Here is a 17314-nt window from a genome sequence, read left to right as displayed (position 1 = left end):
AAGTCAATATTGGCAACAACAACACACGCTTTATAGCCTGTGGACACTGGCAAAAGTGTGGGTTTGTTTTTACTGCTATTTGTATGGGACTACCCGCCAACTCTTCTTTATATTGTGCCATTTCATAGCTGGTTGGGTGTGAGTTCGAGGATAACACTTCACTTAATGGCCAACCTGTTGGCTATTTTGACAGTTCCAGCCGCCACAAGTTAGCAATTGTAACAACATTTGCGCTTTATCTTAGATACCTTGGCATACATTTCCAAGCCAATGAATGCGGTATTAAACACTAAAGTAATTATTTGGAAAATCTTAACTGTTGATAACACAATTTAGCACCAGAAACATTTATCATAACAAAGTGTCAGTCGGTTAACCCTTTCCTTTCGGCCAGTTTCCTTTTCTAGCGGCAAACTGTTAACTGCGCATACGCGGAAATGCCAATACAGTTTCGGCAGGGTGGGTTGTGCCATAACCTTTCTCTCGTATTGCTAAAACTGTAACTTTTTGGACACGTTATTTTGACATTAGTGCATTTGCGACAGCAGTTGGAGGTGGCGGCCAGCTGTCAGCAGGAAGGTAGTAGGCCGGAAATTTAATTGGTCAAAAGCGTTTAGCTGCCGCATATTAACTCCATTGAGTGTAAAGTGCATTAATGCAACAACAACAATACACAAATCTATGGAAATTATTTTCAGTGTACATTTGCAGGAGTTGAGTGCTGAAAAAAGGGCAAATCAATCGAAGAAGCTCACTGTGTGCAGCGATTTTCAAGTGGTTTGAGAAGTGAAATTGCAACCGAGCAAAAATAAAAGAAATAATTAAACAAAAGAATTAAAGAAAAGCCACTGTGCAAGTAGTGAAAAGTAAAATACATAATCTGTGCTCACAAGCGAATGAATATGACTTCTGTGCAATGGCCAGCTTATTGGTATACTTTGGTGCCGCAGCAGCAGCAGCAGCAGCAACTGCAGTAATGTGATCATCAAATGGGAAATTCCTTCGCATTATATGGCTTACTGCAGTGCCGTTGGAATAAGTAAACAAACACTTCAGGAAAAAGGTAAATGGGCAGTTTTTTGGCACGCAGGTTCCAAGCAATTCCTTTTGAGCGTTAAGTGGCGATTTTAAAAATATATAACTGTCAAGTAATTGTATGCGCCGCGCCTCTGCATCTTCAAGCTGCCGCTGTATAGGCATTTCCGCGAAGTGCAGCGAATTTTGTGTCATTGGAAAAGTGCAATATCGATTTTTCGCCAAGGTTAGTGGGTGGTCAAAAGTGCAGTTATTGCGCGCCCAATGCTCCACCTTCATTTGCTGCATTCATATACATATGTATGTATGTATGTTTGTAACTATGTTGCTAAGCGCAAGTCTAAGCTCGAAGCGCCAATTTTACGCTGTGTTAAAAAAAGACACTACTTTGTATACATTTTCTTCAATTCTTCAAACTGGCAATGTTTTTGCCAACCAAACAAATTTATAGCTCATTGCACTCGGTGCTGTGTATCGTAGTACGAGTATATGACGATTGCGTCAGGCGATTATCGCGTTAGTCAGTATACTGTACATATGTATGTATGTATGTGTGTATATCAACTAACTGCAGTAAAATGAAAAGTGCAGTACACTGTTTGCCAATAAGTATTTAGTTTGTAAACGGAATGATAAATTGCCGATAGTTTCTAAAATTTTGGAATTCTCTTTAAAAATCTTTTATAAATATATGTATAGTATATATCAAGATAGGCTGCGAATATTTTTTGGTTGACCATGAGTACTTCAAGAAGAAGCGAGAGAAAGAATTTACAATAATAATATAAAAAATTACCGTAGACGGACTACTGTCAAAGTTGTGGTGCTTTTCCTTCGTCGGCGACTTGGTTTAATGCGATTCAATGAGACCCAACCTCGGTTTATGATGAGACACTTCCAGGTGACGCGATACAAGACAAAAGTCCCTATTGGTATGCCGCCGATTAAGCGTCCGCGACATTGAACTGAGACAGTAGGACTCACAAAAAATTCGTGTGATGAAATATTGTGTCTGAGAAAGCTGGGGACTTCACCAGCGAACCTGTCCTATTAAGAGATTTCATCTTCGCAGAAATAACAAATCCAATGAGCTTGCTAGAAAAAGCAACTTTTGTCTGTACCACATTGTCTTCATACGTTTTAGTGTAAAGATTCATGGTACTCGCGCGACCTCGGTTAGCGCTAGTTAACAATCAGCACTTGTGACGGTTGCAAAGTCTTTTTGGTCCTTAGCAGAGCGCTAGAGCTCATTTGAATGACTTGCTCAAAGCAAGGTTTATCTTGCCGCAGTTAGAGGAGTTCCACCTTCTCTGTCCACCTTTCATTAGACTACCTTCCGCGATCTCAATTTGTGATACTCTAAAACTGTTTCGTTGATTTACAATATGAAGGTCATTTGTTTCATAGCTAAACGAACAGCGTTTACAGCTGCCCAAGTGAAATCCTTCATCACCTTTCTCGAGCGAATTACAGGGCCGACATAATTTATATGTAACTTGGCATATGTATGTACTGTCGTTTCTCTCTCTAAATGCTTTTAATTTCTGAAACGGAACAGACAGATGTTCAAGATAACAATCCCATTTTGTGCACCGTTTTAGTTCTAACACTTCCCGCATTGACTTTAATTTATCTATAGAAGGAAATGATTTTAGAAGTGGGCATAGCCACGCCTTCCGATATGAATAGGTATCATCGTTAGCCACTAAAGCTTTGTCAACTAAAATTCGTGAAAACTGATATTTTGGATTTGCATGATTTTATGTGAAAACGGATGAACTTTTACTTCTTCTTGTTTGGCACTATAACGGCACGTTAACAACACAAAATTTCGCCAATTGCCTCTATATTTTATGAGGTCACGTCCGATGTACATTCCAAGTGCCGACAGGTCCTCATGCATTTGGTCCTTCTCTTGAAAGTGTGGGTGATTTTTCTTCCGTTCTTTACCCATTGATCTCGAATCGGAAGAGCTTTTCCCTGTTTCATCATCTTCCATACGTACGCCAAGGCTCAACTAGCGCATTTTTTAAGGGTTTTTACGCCGTTAACTCGAGGAGAGCTCATGATTTCATCTTCTTTGATATGCATATCTCACGCGGACGGCTCTATAGACCTTGCGGAGCACACTTTTCATCTTGGTACGTCATCGTGCATCTTCCTGTGCTATTTCCTAGGACGGAAATGATAATATGAATGATTGCACTAGCGCGTCTAAAGAAGATTCTTTTAAAAATTTGCTTTCCAATTCCGTACACGATTCTCTCAGTGTAACTCTCATGTGACCTAGACTTTTATAATCCACTTATTCTATCAATTGGTCTGTAATTGACGATACTGTCAGTATCTTCCATCGACGCATCTAATTGACTTATTCGAAAATATTTATGAACCTATAATATGTAATGTATTTGTTACACTGAGATCAAAAACCATTTAATAGAAAATACTGGTTTTCATTTATGTTTATCTATGCAGAATATTTGGTAATCTCACAACACACCGTTAGTCGTCGAGGAATATTAAAGAGCAAGTCTTGGGAAAATCCAAAAGTTATTTCGTAAAACCAAAAGAGAAATCAACAAAGATAACTTTTAAAGATATAAAAGATATTGACACCGATCAATTCAAGGTTTACATATATTCTGAAATGTATCCGAACAATTGTTTAAACATTCCTCCTTTAATATTCGAATCTAAGAGTTATGAAAGTAATGTTTAAGGCACTTGGGTGCCCATAGTGCGATAGTTAAATAGAAAAAACGCAAACAGAATAGTAAAACGATTTAGTTATGTTGAGCGCCAATAATACACAACAATCGCAACAACAACAACAACAATCACAGTCAACACAACAACACCACGCGCAGCACCAGCACCAACATCAGCACCAGCATCAGCAACACAATACACAGCAACAGCAACAACAGCATCATCAGCAACAACAACAGCAGCAGCAGCAGCAGCAGCAACAACAGCAACAAGTGTATAACGGCGACTTGAACTTCACCACATTCGCTGAACTTTGCCGCTTCTGTTCGATACGAAATGGTCCCGCCAAAATTCATCTCTTCGAAAAGGAGGCGGAGCAGAGGAATTTGGTCTACAAACTGCGCACGCTAATGTCAACAAATGTGAGTAAAGCAAGCACTTTTCATATTTTTTATAAGAGCACAAGCTTATAGTTACATACATATGATTTACTGGTTATGTAGTGCTCTCAATGTAATTCCCTCCTTGTGGGTTGTAGCGCGGCCACTAGAAACCATCAACAAATATGCAGTCGCAAACAAGTTTACTGTTATACGCCGATGGGTGTGTGTTGCAGGTACATGTTTTGGCGGCAACTACTTCTGTTTTTATATATTTATTATTTTTATGAGTTTTGTGTTTGGATAAGCTAGCGAAACTTTTATATTGATGTGAGTACACAGGGAATATACATATGTACATAATTCCGTTACTGAAATGAGGCATCTCTTGATAACCACGAAGTATACAATACAAAATCTGGAGTGGCATGTGATCTTAGAAGGAGAGAAAGATTGGTCTATGAAGTCCCATCCGTTGAGTTAAATTTTCGATGACTCGTTGGAGCACTTCGACGGGTAACTGCCGAATGAGACGCGTGATGTTTTGCTACAAGGCCTGAATCGATTCAGGATTGTTCGCATAGACTTTAGACTTTACACATCACCACAGAAAAAAGTTTAACGCTGTGGTATCACACGATCTTGATTGCCAATCGACCGGTCCAAAACTTGAATTATCTGCTCACGGAAGTGTTCTCTCAATAAATTCATTGATTGATGCGATGTGTGTGAAGTGTCGCCGTTTTGTTGAAACCAATTGTCGTCGAGATCACATGCTGCCATTTCAGGTATAAAAGAGTCGGTTAATATGGCGTTATAACGGTCGCCATTGACGGTTACGTTTGCCGCCATTTTATTGCGAAAATATGGACCGATGATTCCACCGGCCCACCAACCGTTTTTTTTTCTGGATGAAATGACAGCTCTTGAATCTCTTTAGGTTCTTTGTCCCAAATGCGGCTATTTTGCTTGTTTACGTACAAATTGAGCTAGAAATGGACCTCATCGCTGAGCAAAATTTGGCTCGAAAACGTCGGATCACCTTTGAACTTTTCAAAAACCCATAGAGCGAAGCGAGGTTGCTTGGAAAGGTCGAGCGGTTTCAGTCCTTGTTCACGCTGTATTTTGTACGTTTTCAATTTAAGATGTCGACGTCAGTCCGAGTTCCTGTGAACGGCGTCGAATGGACTCTCTAAGGGCTTCGTGTACACTCTCAGCTGCGGTTGCTATATTATATTGTCTTCACGCGTGCTGGACGTGATCTATTTGATCGAATATTACACAATAATGAATGCTGAGTCTCAAGATGGGTGATGGTGTTGCGAATAGTACTCTCAGTAGGCCGATTATGTTGACCATAAGTTGAGCGAAGCGCGCCAAACATGTTCTTTACAGAACGTGAGTTTTCGTAATTCCATGATGAAAAATTCAAGCCTTGATTATAATATACACCGCTCCTCAAAAGCGTATTTGCTCAATTATTTATTTTTTGCAATTTTTTTGTGAAACTCCCAAACTTGATTTTTGTTGTGTATCTGTGCTTTTTAGATATCCAAGGACGACTACCTTCCAAAGAATATCTGTGAACAGTGCGTACACAAAGTGGAACAGCTATTTGATTGGCGACAATCGACATTGCAGATTGAGAATATTCTGCAGAATTATGCGGACTCGATGAGAGCGGTGACGGCGACAATTAATTTTCAGGTGATTTATACAGAGAATAGAATTACAAACCGAAAACATAATTGGGCGATTTTATATACATATGTAATAGTATATAGTTAAGTTAAATTATGATTTGTGCGACACTGGAAGAGTTAAAGGGAAGAGAGCCTGAAAGTCAAGGAAATTTATTTAAAACCTCTAACTTTTAGTAGATATAATTATTTGTTTTTTTCCAAAGTTTGAAAGTTTGAAGTTCAATTTAAGCGCTTGAGAACTTACGGGTAGTTTTCCCGGTATAATTTTTCTACAACATCAGTTTGTGTGGAGCCGCTCACCGAAACTCAAAAGTTAAGAAACACTGGCGTGCCAAATTTGCTGTTTGCTTTCTTCATTTACTCCAAGCTTTCGGCCAACTTTAATTAAAAGCCGTCGTAAAGTACATTTCGCGTTGTTCCATTTTCACGCATTGCAAGAGACTCTTGGAATGCCAACTGGCTGAACATAAAAACACATACCAATTGCCACCCACCACCCAAGCGACCGGCCGGCGTCTGTCGACAAATACAACGTGAGCAGAAATACTTTGGAAAAAGTTGAGAAAGGCATCGCAACTGAGTAGATACTCACAGAAATTGCTCTGCGAACGACTAACTTTGACATTGTGTACACTTTAATATGCATACAGGCAACATGATTTTTTTTGGGGTAGGGAGTCGAAGCGTCACAAGGATACGAGTACCGGCGAACGGCCGCCGGTGGTGCTGATGAGTTGCGCAAGAAAAACTTATTGTTCTCTCGCCAATTCCGCTTGAATGCCTAGTAGACACGGGCTATTTCTTCCTGCCATTCTTTGCCATAACGTCGCGGCGCTGAGGACGACAAAAGCCAACATAACATATAACTGCTTATTATAACTCAGGGCTCAATAAAATAATTATTAATTCAATTCCATGCGCGAGTCCAAGTTTTACGAATTCGGGTTGATATATTTATTATACACAAATATATAGTAGTACTTCACACAATTATATATATATAACAGATTTAAATGTGTGCAACAACAATTGTGTGGCATAATTTGCTTAGTGTGTTCGACTGTCAAATGAGGCAGTGATTCGTTGGGCGGTACGGATCGCGCACTGGGTGGAGGGTTAGCCGTCGTCGTGCGGGTGTTAAAGTCAAGCGGCAATAACTTCGGCGGCGGGCGGCAGGCACTTCGATACATTTCGATACGATTCCCATACACAACAACAGTTAGCGACCGAGAAGCGCTCTACGTCTGAATCCGAAATCACTCAAATGTTAATTCAAATGTACGAAAAAGTAAAACGGAAGGCTACTACACCATGAGTGGCAAATCAGTTTCGCAATACATACACAAACAAAAGGTGATGATGAAAATTTTTTCATAAGCACTTACTTACCCACAAAGTGTATACTGTTTTTATAACTCACTGCCGCAAAAAACTAATATATTTTAGGCAACACCAAAAAACACAAAAAAAAAATTTAACTGTTTCAGCGTTTTGGGTGCCGAAACCAAAAAAAAATAAAATTCCTGTGTTATCGTGTTTCTTTGGCGAAAATCAAAAGTTTCCTCATTGTGCAAGTTTATATGGTGGCTAAGGACAATAAATGCGAATATCGATTGATTCGCTTTTGGTGACTGAATGAAAATTTTCGCGACAAACCTTATTATGTGGGCTCTTCGCAAGCGAGTTTAAGCGGTATATACATATTTGTTGGTGGAAAATTAAAAATGTCCAATTAAAAAAATGAATTGCTATGAAATTTCAAAAAAAACAAAAAAACACAAAAGAAAAACAGTGCAAATATTTTATTTTCCTTTTGCTTTTCGAAAATTGCTGACAAATTTGGTGAAAAAATTACAGTTGCATACGTATGTGTGTGTGTGCGTGTGCGTTTTGGATAGAGCGCTGAAATCAGGAAGCACGACGGCTGGCTGTAGTAACGCCAAAGCGCCGCCACGGAAGTGCTTGCCGGTTGGCGCCCCAATAGTATACCGACAAATGGCGGCGCTGTGACGAACGGAAAGATCGCCACGCAAAATGTTATGAAAAAATCAAATTTAATTGGCACATAATTTGAAAAGATATGTAAACATTTATGGGTATGAAGTGTATAATTAAGTGCAGCAAATTATAAAAAGTCATAAAGTAATAAAAAAATGCAAAACACTTTGATTACATAACGACAAAAAAAATTAAAAATATAGTAAAAACATTATTTCATACATGCGAGCTGCTTTTATGCGAATTTTTATAATATTGCTAATAATAATTTTATTTAAACGAAAGATTTTAATTTTAATTTTTATATTTTTTGGTTGATTTCCTTTTTATCTTTTTTTGTAAGCTAAATAACTTTATATATTTCTTAGTTTCATGTACATATGTACATATCACAACGAAATTCTCATATACCTAAAACACATGCACTAACTTCATCATCCTTTGTCCTTAGCTGGACCTCATAAGGTTATTCCATTGTTCGGGGAGCAATGTTCGCTTTTGCTTTTGCACAAAACTCTCCTAAAGCACTTTCACCTCATACCTACATACTTTCATACATACATACATACATACACATATGTATATAGGGTGTATTTTCAGACATGTGGTTTAAACGAAGAAATAATAATACGCATACGGCTTTTTTATAAGGATAAGTGCTTCCTAATATTATTTAAAAAAAATGATAAGAAAAATGGAAAAGTGACTGCCGCGGCTAGCTCGTATAAATTCCAGCCGAGGGGCTTAATTTTCGATTAATTTTAGCAGCAATTTAGGGCGGTTTGTCAGGCATACCAATTTCCCTTCCATGCCGTCAAACGTCTTGGGTTTATTTGCGTAGGTAAGCGATTCACATATCCTCAAAAAAAATCAGCGTATTAAATCGTAAGGTCTTGAAGGCCACGCCACAGGCCCACGGCTCGTGATAATGCGCTCACCAATGGTTTACTTCAATAAATTTATTGTCAACATCAACATCCGTCGACGAAAAAGCCATTAATTATTGCTCTATAACGTTCCTCATCGACTCTATACTTGATGGGTGGGTTCGCTATACATCTGGTTTTGGGCCCATTGATCGATTGTTCGGCTTCAATTCTTGATTTGTTTGCAAAATCTTCCATAAAGTGAACCCATTCATCGAGCATTCGACGGGTTTGACAGTCAGGCGGCTTCGATTCTTGAACGAGTTGGATTTTGTAAGCCCGCAAACCAAGATCCGTCGGCAAAGTCTTCCTTAAAGTGGATGGGAACAGCTCAAATTGTTTCGAGCGGTGGATGACGGACTCATTTGGGTCTTTATCGATACTCTGCTCCACAGCAGCGATAACGCCTTCGGTGGGACCGTACGGCCTCTCTGAGGAAGCCCATTATTTACTAGAGTAAACGTGATACGATACCGATCTATATTTACTCGATTTACTACTTTGCTGAACTTATGTCATAATATTGCACACGAAGTGCATGATTCGTTGCGCGAACCGAGCAATTAATTTAATAATAAGTCCGTTAACTATGAAATGACAATCCAAACTGAGTATAATTGAAGAGCTGTCAAAAAGACTAACTCCGAATAAGGTAATGCCACATTGAAAGTCACACACCTAAAAAACACCCGTTATTTGTATATATACTTACATAAGTGATAGGCGGCAATGAACAGCTCAACCGGCTTACCCATACATACAAATATATATATACATATACATATATATACATATAATGTAATAACAAGCATAAAGTTCACTCACCAATACAAAAAGCCGGATTGTGTTGAAATACAAACAAATTAAATTTATTTTTATATACATTTCCACGAATTTCAATGAGCAGATATTTGACGAAACGAAAAAAGTTGCAATGCTCCAGGAAAAGCTCATTTCATTACACAAAAAAAACACAAGCCCTTAGAGTAAGGTACGTAATGTTTTGCGTTCCCAACCCTCGTGCGTGACAAAAACAATTGAACGTCACCAAATGCGCCCCAAAATATGTTTCACTTCCCCAAACATTCCAAGGGTAAAATGACTATGCCCTCTACTCGTAAATCGTATAACAACGAAACGGAAAGTGAGTGTAGTAAGTGCAAGTGGATGCCAAGGAAAGAGAGAGAGAGAGAGAGTAAAAGAAAGAGCGTGAGCGTGTTAGCGAAAATGAGCGTGAACTTGTGAAAAGTGCGTTTGAAACGAAGTGAGATTGGCACAGAACAGTGGAAATATGAACGAAAGCGTAAAAACGGATTGCGCGGCAAAAAGTGCTTTTGGGCGCTAAAGCCGGTTTTATTACTAACAACGCTGTGTTTTACATTTAGATTATACAAATGGTAGAAATATATAATTTTCAAAAATACTTTCTTATTTATTCCATTCTGTTGCGCATTCAGGACGGTACCGTTAATATGGATAAAATGACGGTAGCGCAAAAGAATGCATACCTTGAGGCGCATATGGCAGTACAACAACAAATGGCGCAGGCGGCAATACAATTTAAACAACAGCAGCAGCAACAACAACAAACGTCCACGAATTCCGCACAACAGCAACAACAGAATTCGCCCACCACCAATAATAATAATAACAATAACAACAATTCGTCGCAGCAACAACTGCAGCAGCAACAGCAACAACAGCAGCAGCAGCAGCAACAACAACAGCAGCAAGCTCATTACGCCAGCACGATTAAGGTACCACAAATAAGTTCCTCCAGTTCGGGTGGCGCTGAGAGCACTTTCACCGTACCCGACGATGTGGGTATGGGTTTCGAGGGCGGCGTACGCGTGCTACAAAGTTTAGGCAGTTGGTCACCGGACAATGTTACCTACAATATACCTAAGCCAAATCTAATACCATTCACCGAACCATATGTCGAGGGTGGTTCCATGCATCCGGCCAGTCGACTGAAGGCACTGCAACAAGTGCAGCAAGCCTCGTCGGGCGTACGCAAAACGAATCCATCTAAAAGTGAGTATGGTCGAAAACTGTTTTGTTATTGGTTTTGTATTACATTCTTAAACTTTTCTTTGATTAAGTTCCAAAAAGGATATTTTGAAGCGAAGCTTTATCTTAGTCTACACTATTTAGGATCTGAGATGATCTGATATTCCAAAAATATCAGCACCTTAATTTTTCTAAAGCTGTACATTTTGCGAGGTATTGCTATGTAACATATTACTCCACAGTAATTTTCTTAAGGGGAATTTGCCTAATTTGCTTCCAGTATCGAGGTCATTGGCGTTGTGGTCCAATTCGGATTGAGAGATCTTTGCTGGTGAACTTATAGGCTCTCTGTTAAAAACTCAAACACTGTTGTTGTTGTTGTAACGGTTATCTAGTCCATTAGGATAGTAATGTTCAGATAAGTTGGCATCGAGGTCATCCAACGGTAGGCCAAGGAAACGTGCCGTTCGAAGAGGTCGGTTCATAGGTGTTAAATGTGTAGGGTTAGCTGGTCATGCAAAGAGGTGGTTAGTGTCACGCGGGGATTCGTAGCACGTTGGACATATATATTTGATGTGTTTGGGTCGATTCTGGTTAAGTAGGAGTTTACTCTGTTATAGTATCCAGGACGAAACTGCGCAAGGTCGGTGATTGTCTGAAGTTAGTGGCGTTCGAAGACTTCAAGACTCTGAGAGAGTGGTTACATAAAAGGGTTCAGATGCCATGGAATTTTTCTCCTTCTTCTAGGCGGAAATTTTCTACCAGTCAGTACTCCGACTACGGATCTACAATAGTCGGATGTCTGTTTATATCGCTGCAAAGTGCGAAGGTGATGAGTTGGCAAGAGATGTCATCTTCGTTCCATTTCTATCGGAGTGAGAAACAGCTGGATCTTCATGTTCTTCAGCGCTCTAGAACTCAACCTATAGAAATAAGCTGGCAGAAGTTGGTCGATGACCATCTTTTGCCCGACTGAAAGATCCTTCTGGCTTAGAGGAGTAATCTTGCCGCAATCTTAGCAGTTTTACTAAGCATTGTTCGGTAAGGCTTATCGGTCGCAATTTGCTAAAGTTGAAAACGAAATTTCCAAGAACTTTCTTCTTCATTGTCCAACTTTTGCAAGACTCAAGACTGTGGCTGAAACATCTCGACAGCAGGAGAGGTAGCTGAAACTTATATTGCTCGCTTTGAGAAATTTGTGGTAGGGCTCCAACGAAGTAAATAGGAGTGTTAAGTTCTGCAACCACACGGCATTCTAAGCTATTCAAATCAGATCCCTGTTGGCGATTGCAACAGTATCGGCCTTTTAAACTAAACTGACTAGATATGAAATATATGGAAATTATTTGAAAATGAGCTTTTTATGTGCAAGATTCAATCAAATTGTAGATCAAATATCCTAACTATAACAAAAATTCACAAAATTCGAACTTTCTTATCCTGAATAAAATTTTTACTTCCAACTCTCTTCGCAGACCCCAACAATAAAGCATTCGAATGCACGGTATGCGGCAAAGGACTCGCCAGAAAGGATAAGCTCACAATTCACATGCGCATACATACGGGCGAGAAACCATATATTTGTGAAGTATATAATAAAACAATTACAACTACAAACATACCGAACATTTACTAACCTAAAATAAAAAAAATAAATCCATTTCTCTTGCAGGTGTGCAATAAAGCATTCGCCAGACGCGATAAACTTGTGATTCATATGAACAAATTCAAGCATGTGACGCCAACGAATATAGCGCCATTGGGTAAACGACTCAATAATATGGTGAAAAAGAAAGAGCCCGAACCGGAGGACAATAAACAAAATCTGGAATTGCAATTGCAACAACAGGCCGTACAAGTGGCCACACAAAATATTATAGTGCAAACAACTGGCGGTCAGCATAATACACAGACCACAGCCATACCGGGCATCATCATACCGCATCATCATCAGCAACAATTGTCGTGGACTTGTGAGCTATGCGGACGCATGTTCTCAAGTCGGGACGAATGGACATTGCATGCCAAGAGTCATCTAGAGGTGGGTTGGTTGACGACATTAATTAACAGTTATGCGTTGCTTTTAAATTCACACACATATATGCGTTTATTTGTTATAGTATTGACAACAGGAACAGGAAATAATAGAGGAAACAAAACCAACAATAACAGCAACAACAGCCAACGCAGCAAAGCAGAGCAGCTTTCAAACTGAGTCCAATCAAAATGCGATGCAAGTCGAGATGAATGCACGTAGAGAGAAAATAATCATACAAAATCAAATGATTATAAACTCGCAACAACAACAACAACAACAGCAACAGCAGCAGCAGCCGTCGCATGCTGGCAAAAAGTTTAAGAAGCACACGCAACAGTCCACATTATTTTCCACCACGGCCGCAATGTCGAACAACAATAGCAACAACAATAACAATATGGGCAACAATGGCAATATTAGCAATAGCAACAATAGCAACAACAACAACAATAGCAACAATAACCGCAATCCAACCGAAGTAACTAAAAATAACTGAATTTATTTTCTTCTTCTTCTTTGTGTGTGTATGTTTGTGTGTCGCACAATATGTATCACCTCACCCCAGTGATCCTGCAACAGCGGAAACATTTCGATCTCAATCAGTAAAACAAGTCACAAGTTGTCCGTACCCCACACCTGCCGTTACCACTCCGCAACCGCAACTCCGCTTTGTAAATCTATTTTAGCTAAGTTTGCATGTATGTATGTATGCGTGTGTGTACATTTGTATGTATGTCTGTATGTATTGCGTAATACAACTTTGCGTGTACGTATTTTTCTTCTTCTTCTTCCTTTTCTTTGTTTCTTTTTTTACTTTTTCAACTCGAATGTTAACCAAACCACTAAACCATTACCCAACAAACCCCAACCTTGCCCGCAAAAACAACCACCACAACCACAACAACAACAACTCCAGTTTAGTCATCACTTTCACTAACAATGATTCGCTTCATTTCCACTAGATTTCCCATTTATTTGCACACTCCCCCACGGCAGCCACATACGTCCAAGCGCAACTTAACGGCATCAATTTCACAGCTGATAATCAAACCGTTACAGCCAACGTTGCCGCCAATATGAACGCCTCCGCTAATAATGGCAACATTAACGCGAACATCAACACCATTTCCACACCCAACATCAATGCGAACGCCACCATCACAACGAATGCGGCACAACAGCCGACCAGCGGCAATGCCGGTGTACCGGTCGTCACCTACAATGGCAATCAATATTGTGTAATAACGCGCAATGATGCGGGCGCCGCCGAGAAATCGGAATTGCTGCAAATTCATGGCCAATTCACCACCGACAAGGAGGGTAAGACGAATATAATTCTAATGTCGCCGGTTTCGGTGCCGATGCAAATGCAGATGCACGTGCCGATGCAAGTGGAAGTGCAAAATCCTAATTGAATTGAATTTTCCGCGCGGCAAGCGGAGTCAGGCGCTTAGAGGCGTGCAATGAAATGGGTTTACCAGGAATGGTTCGAGCGTATTTGTCGGCTGTTCGGTAATTGTCGGAAGCCAGTAGGCAGTGGTTAAACAGGTAGGCGCGCCGTCGGTATGCAGGAAGGTATAGCGGTTGCATTAAACGAGATATCGAAATCAACAAATCAAATGGTTTTCCAAATTTCTACTTTTTAGTTTAAGTGCAAGATATCAAATAAGAGCGGAAACTATGTAATACGAAGTGGTGTTGATATAAACTAGTTCAGGTTATACCCAACGCGCACGTAAAGTGCAGTCGTAAAAGAAAGTTTTTCGAAATGAGGCATTTGGAGTATATTTTGAAGGCTTTTGATACAAAAAAAAGAAGATTACTTCTCAGGAACTTTAAAATATTCAGATTCACAAGACCTTTCACATTCTGCATGGTTCACGAAAAATGTGTGGCCACAATGAGACTCTTCCACTTATTTCGATCTTTTGCCTCTCCTCTTTATTAGACTTCAACTAATTTGGACCTTAGACATCGATAGATGTACAATTTTCTTCTTCAGGTTAGATAATGTTGGCCACTCAGAACATATCCGGTATGCATAAGTCCGTGTCAGAGACGGTGACGAACCCGAAAATGCGGCAAAACTGGTCAGAAAATGCATCACTGAAGTCTTTTAAAAGGTTTGAGCTGTCAATAATTACCATTAACCATTCAAGCATATGCTATTCGGTCCTATTTTAATAATGTGAATTGGTTATCAATTCTTAACATTGGTCATTCAAGCATATTATGACTTCCGTATGGATTGGTTAAAATCTTAAACCCCCCTTCTTTATGGTTATTCTTTCCTGCACTACGGAACTGAACTTTCGCCTACAACGTAGACAAAATGTTAGTAGTTCCAAGAAGTGAGAATTGAATAGTTCACAATTAATCTTAGAGATGAAAATGTTAGTAGTTGCAGAGTAGATTAGATTGAAATTGATTCGAGCCAAAAAAGAAAAACGGATCTTCCTTGGACGGCTGAGAACGCCAGTCCATTTTGATGCTACTAGCTTCTAAATATTGATCAAATAAAACTCTTAAAAATCGACAAAGCACTCAGAGTCTATCGAGATGTTTCAACCTCAGTTTTGAAAAAGCTGGATAATGGAGATGAAATAGTTTCCTCCATTCCACTCCGACAAAATTTTCAGCCGTACTGCATGTACGCCTAGTGGTCAATGACCAGCAAGAACTAATAATATTGGGGCAAAATTAACCTTACTGTGTGCAAGTGGCTCGGTGGATCTTCTTCGCTTCGTATTAGGCTAAAGAATCTCGCAGTTCCACAGTGGAGTTGTGAACCAGAGTCTGTTAAACTCATGTGATGTCCAGATATCCAGCGTTAGAACGCAAGAGGACAGAGGGGTCCTAATCCGTCACAATCCGATGTAATTTGGGCATGTGTGGCCTCTTTTGCGAGCTCATGGACATTGCAGTTTCCTGCTATTCCCCTATGACTAGGGACTAGTAGTTGCAGAATTATCAGACTCAACGTAAAGCGCATGTAGATCGTGTCAATTTCGTTTAAAAAAGAGATTTGCTGCAAAATATTTAAGTCTCTTAAAAATCAAATCGCAAAAGGTTGTATCTCTATTCAGAGGTTAATCCTCTTGGATTTAGTAGCTGAAAGTTTAGATAGACTGTATAGCATGGTCTTTCAAGATATGTTTGGCATACCAGGCTGTTTCTCAAAGTTGAAAGCATTTTGTTTGCGACTTAGACTTTCTTTATGCCTCGAAGTAAACAATGGTAGGAGCTAGGTTCCCAAAAATTAATCAAATTTTCGATTTCTACACTTTTTCTGGTTTAACCTCTGTCGGATTATTCTCACTTTAGCAATGTTATATTATATACATAGCTGTTACATGTTCTCTTCCGGCCTCAAATATCTCACACACACTTTTTGGCTCAGTTTGTTTACGCGCGTTGGGTATAAAAATGATATGCATATGAATTTGAGCAGAAATTGCCATGTCAAAGAAATGTCTTCAAGCTAAGATAATGAAAACAGTTCAAAATTTGTATACACACTATAATTATGGTACGAAATTAACTCTGTTTGGTTTGCCGCGGTAACGGTAAAATTATAAATCTTTAATCTAAGAGCTGTAAGCTTATGTTTGAAACTGCAAACTTGCTTATCAAAGCGTTGGCTTACTACAAAATCAAAAAAAAAGTTGAAAAACGATGAAATCTCAAAAATTCCAACAAAAATAAAAAGCAAACATTTTAAAAAATAACACCACAAAGTTGCAGTAGCTAACCCTCTTAATATAAATTTTTAAGTATTTACCGTTAAGCGTAAAAAAAATATATGTATAACTATAAATTTTAAGAAAAACCAAAATACTTTGAAAAAGTTTGTAAATAATAAAGTAAATTAGAAGAAACAAGTGATCGTCTCCATGCAAAACAAAAATCTATATATAGTAATAAAAAACACCGATAAAATTAGAAAAGCGAAAAATTCTCACGCAGATCTATAAGCGTCATATAAGTGTATGTATGCACCCACAAAACTTTGCATAAGCGCTTTTTAAATTAAACTTAAAAGTGTGATTTGTAAATGATTTTATAGTACCGATTAAAAAAAAAAACTCCAAAAAAATTATGAACTTATACTTTACCTTTAAATAGCCGTCTTAAATTTGAAAAAAAAATGATAAAAAGGAAACACTGTGTTTGTGTATGATTAGTATTAAGGAAAATTTAAGTACATATCTGGGATAAAGAAAGTAAAATAAATATAATGATGAATAGAGCATTCAAAAATTTTGCAGTTAGCTAAACTCGCTCTAAATTTGTATCGAAATGTTGTAATATAATGGAAAATTGTGTTGCAAGTAAGACAGCAAGAAATATTAAAAAATATTTGTAAAGTTATATATGAATTTATGTCTGATAGGTTGTTTTTATTTTTGTTATTTTTGTTATTTTTTTTACATTTTTTTATATTTTTTTCTATATTTTATTTTTATTTGATTTACTATATTTTTATAACATTTAGTTTTAATTTCTTTAATA

At 38.6% G+C, this 17314-nt stretch overlaps 3 protein-coding genes across 8 annotated transcripts in view; 2 read left to right on the top strand and 1 right to left on the bottom strand.

Annotated features, from left to right (window-relative positions):
* LOC105233910 (cytochrome P450 4c3) overlaps nt 1-7303 on the bottom strand; it is a 66768-nt gene extending 59465 nt beyond the window's left edge. Inside the window, exon 1 of the mRNA XM_011216085.4 lies at nt 7220-7303. The gene's annotated coding sequence lies outside the window, so the exon portion shown is untranslated. The remainder of the gene's footprint in view (nt 1-7219) is intronic.
* LOC105233906 (alpha-protein kinase 1) lies at nt 500-12994 on the top strand. Of its 5 annotated transcripts, none has more exons than XM_029548385.2 (8): nt 500-642; nt 712-1063; nt 3514-4169; nt 5676-5834; nt 10212-10788; nt 12240-12352; nt 12437-12805; nt 12885-12994. In XM_029548385.2, exons 3-8 carry the CDS (start codon nt 3828-3830, stop codon nt 12888-12890), a joined length of 1566 nt encoding a protein of 521 aa, XP_029404245.2. In that variant the 5' UTR covers nt 500-642; nt 712-1063; nt 3514-3827; the 3' UTR covers nt 12891-12994. The 5 variants fall into 5 exon arrangements, with proteins under 5 accessions (XP_029404245.2, XP_029404246.2, XP_049303567.1 ...); XM_029548386.2 differs by having other exon boundaries at nt 503-642; nt 699-1063; XM_049447610.1 differs by having other exon boundaries at nt 520-1063.
* A 139-nt stretch (nt 12995-13133) lies between these two features.
* LOC105233912 (uncharacterized) lies at nt 13134-16422 on the top strand. 2 transcript variants are annotated; one of them, XM_049447616.1, is made up of 2 exons: nt 13134-13280; nt 13862-16422. In XM_049447616.1, exon 2 carries the CDS (start codon nt 13879-13881, stop codon nt 14215-14217), a length of 339 nt encoding a protein of 112 aa, XP_049303573.1. In that variant the 5' UTR covers nt 13134-13280; nt 13862-13878; the 3' UTR covers nt 14218-16422. The 2 variants fall into 2 exon arrangements, with proteins under 2 accessions (XP_049303573.1, XP_049303572.1); XM_049447615.1 differs by having other exon boundaries at nt 13137-13280; nt 13719-16422.
* Nucleotides 16423-17314: the final 892 nt, after the last annotated feature.

Source organism: Bactrocera dorsalis, chromosome 2, assembly GCF_023373825.1.
Source record: "Bactrocera dorsalis isolate Fly_Bdor chromosome 2, ASM2337382v1, whole genome shotgun sequence".
Classification (NCBI taxonomy): domain Eukaryota; kingdom Metazoa; phylum Arthropoda; class Insecta; order Diptera; family Tephritidae; genus Bactrocera; species Bactrocera dorsalis.
Note: the sequence above shows the minus strand (reverse complement) of the source record. Positions and strands in the feature narration are given on the sequence as shown.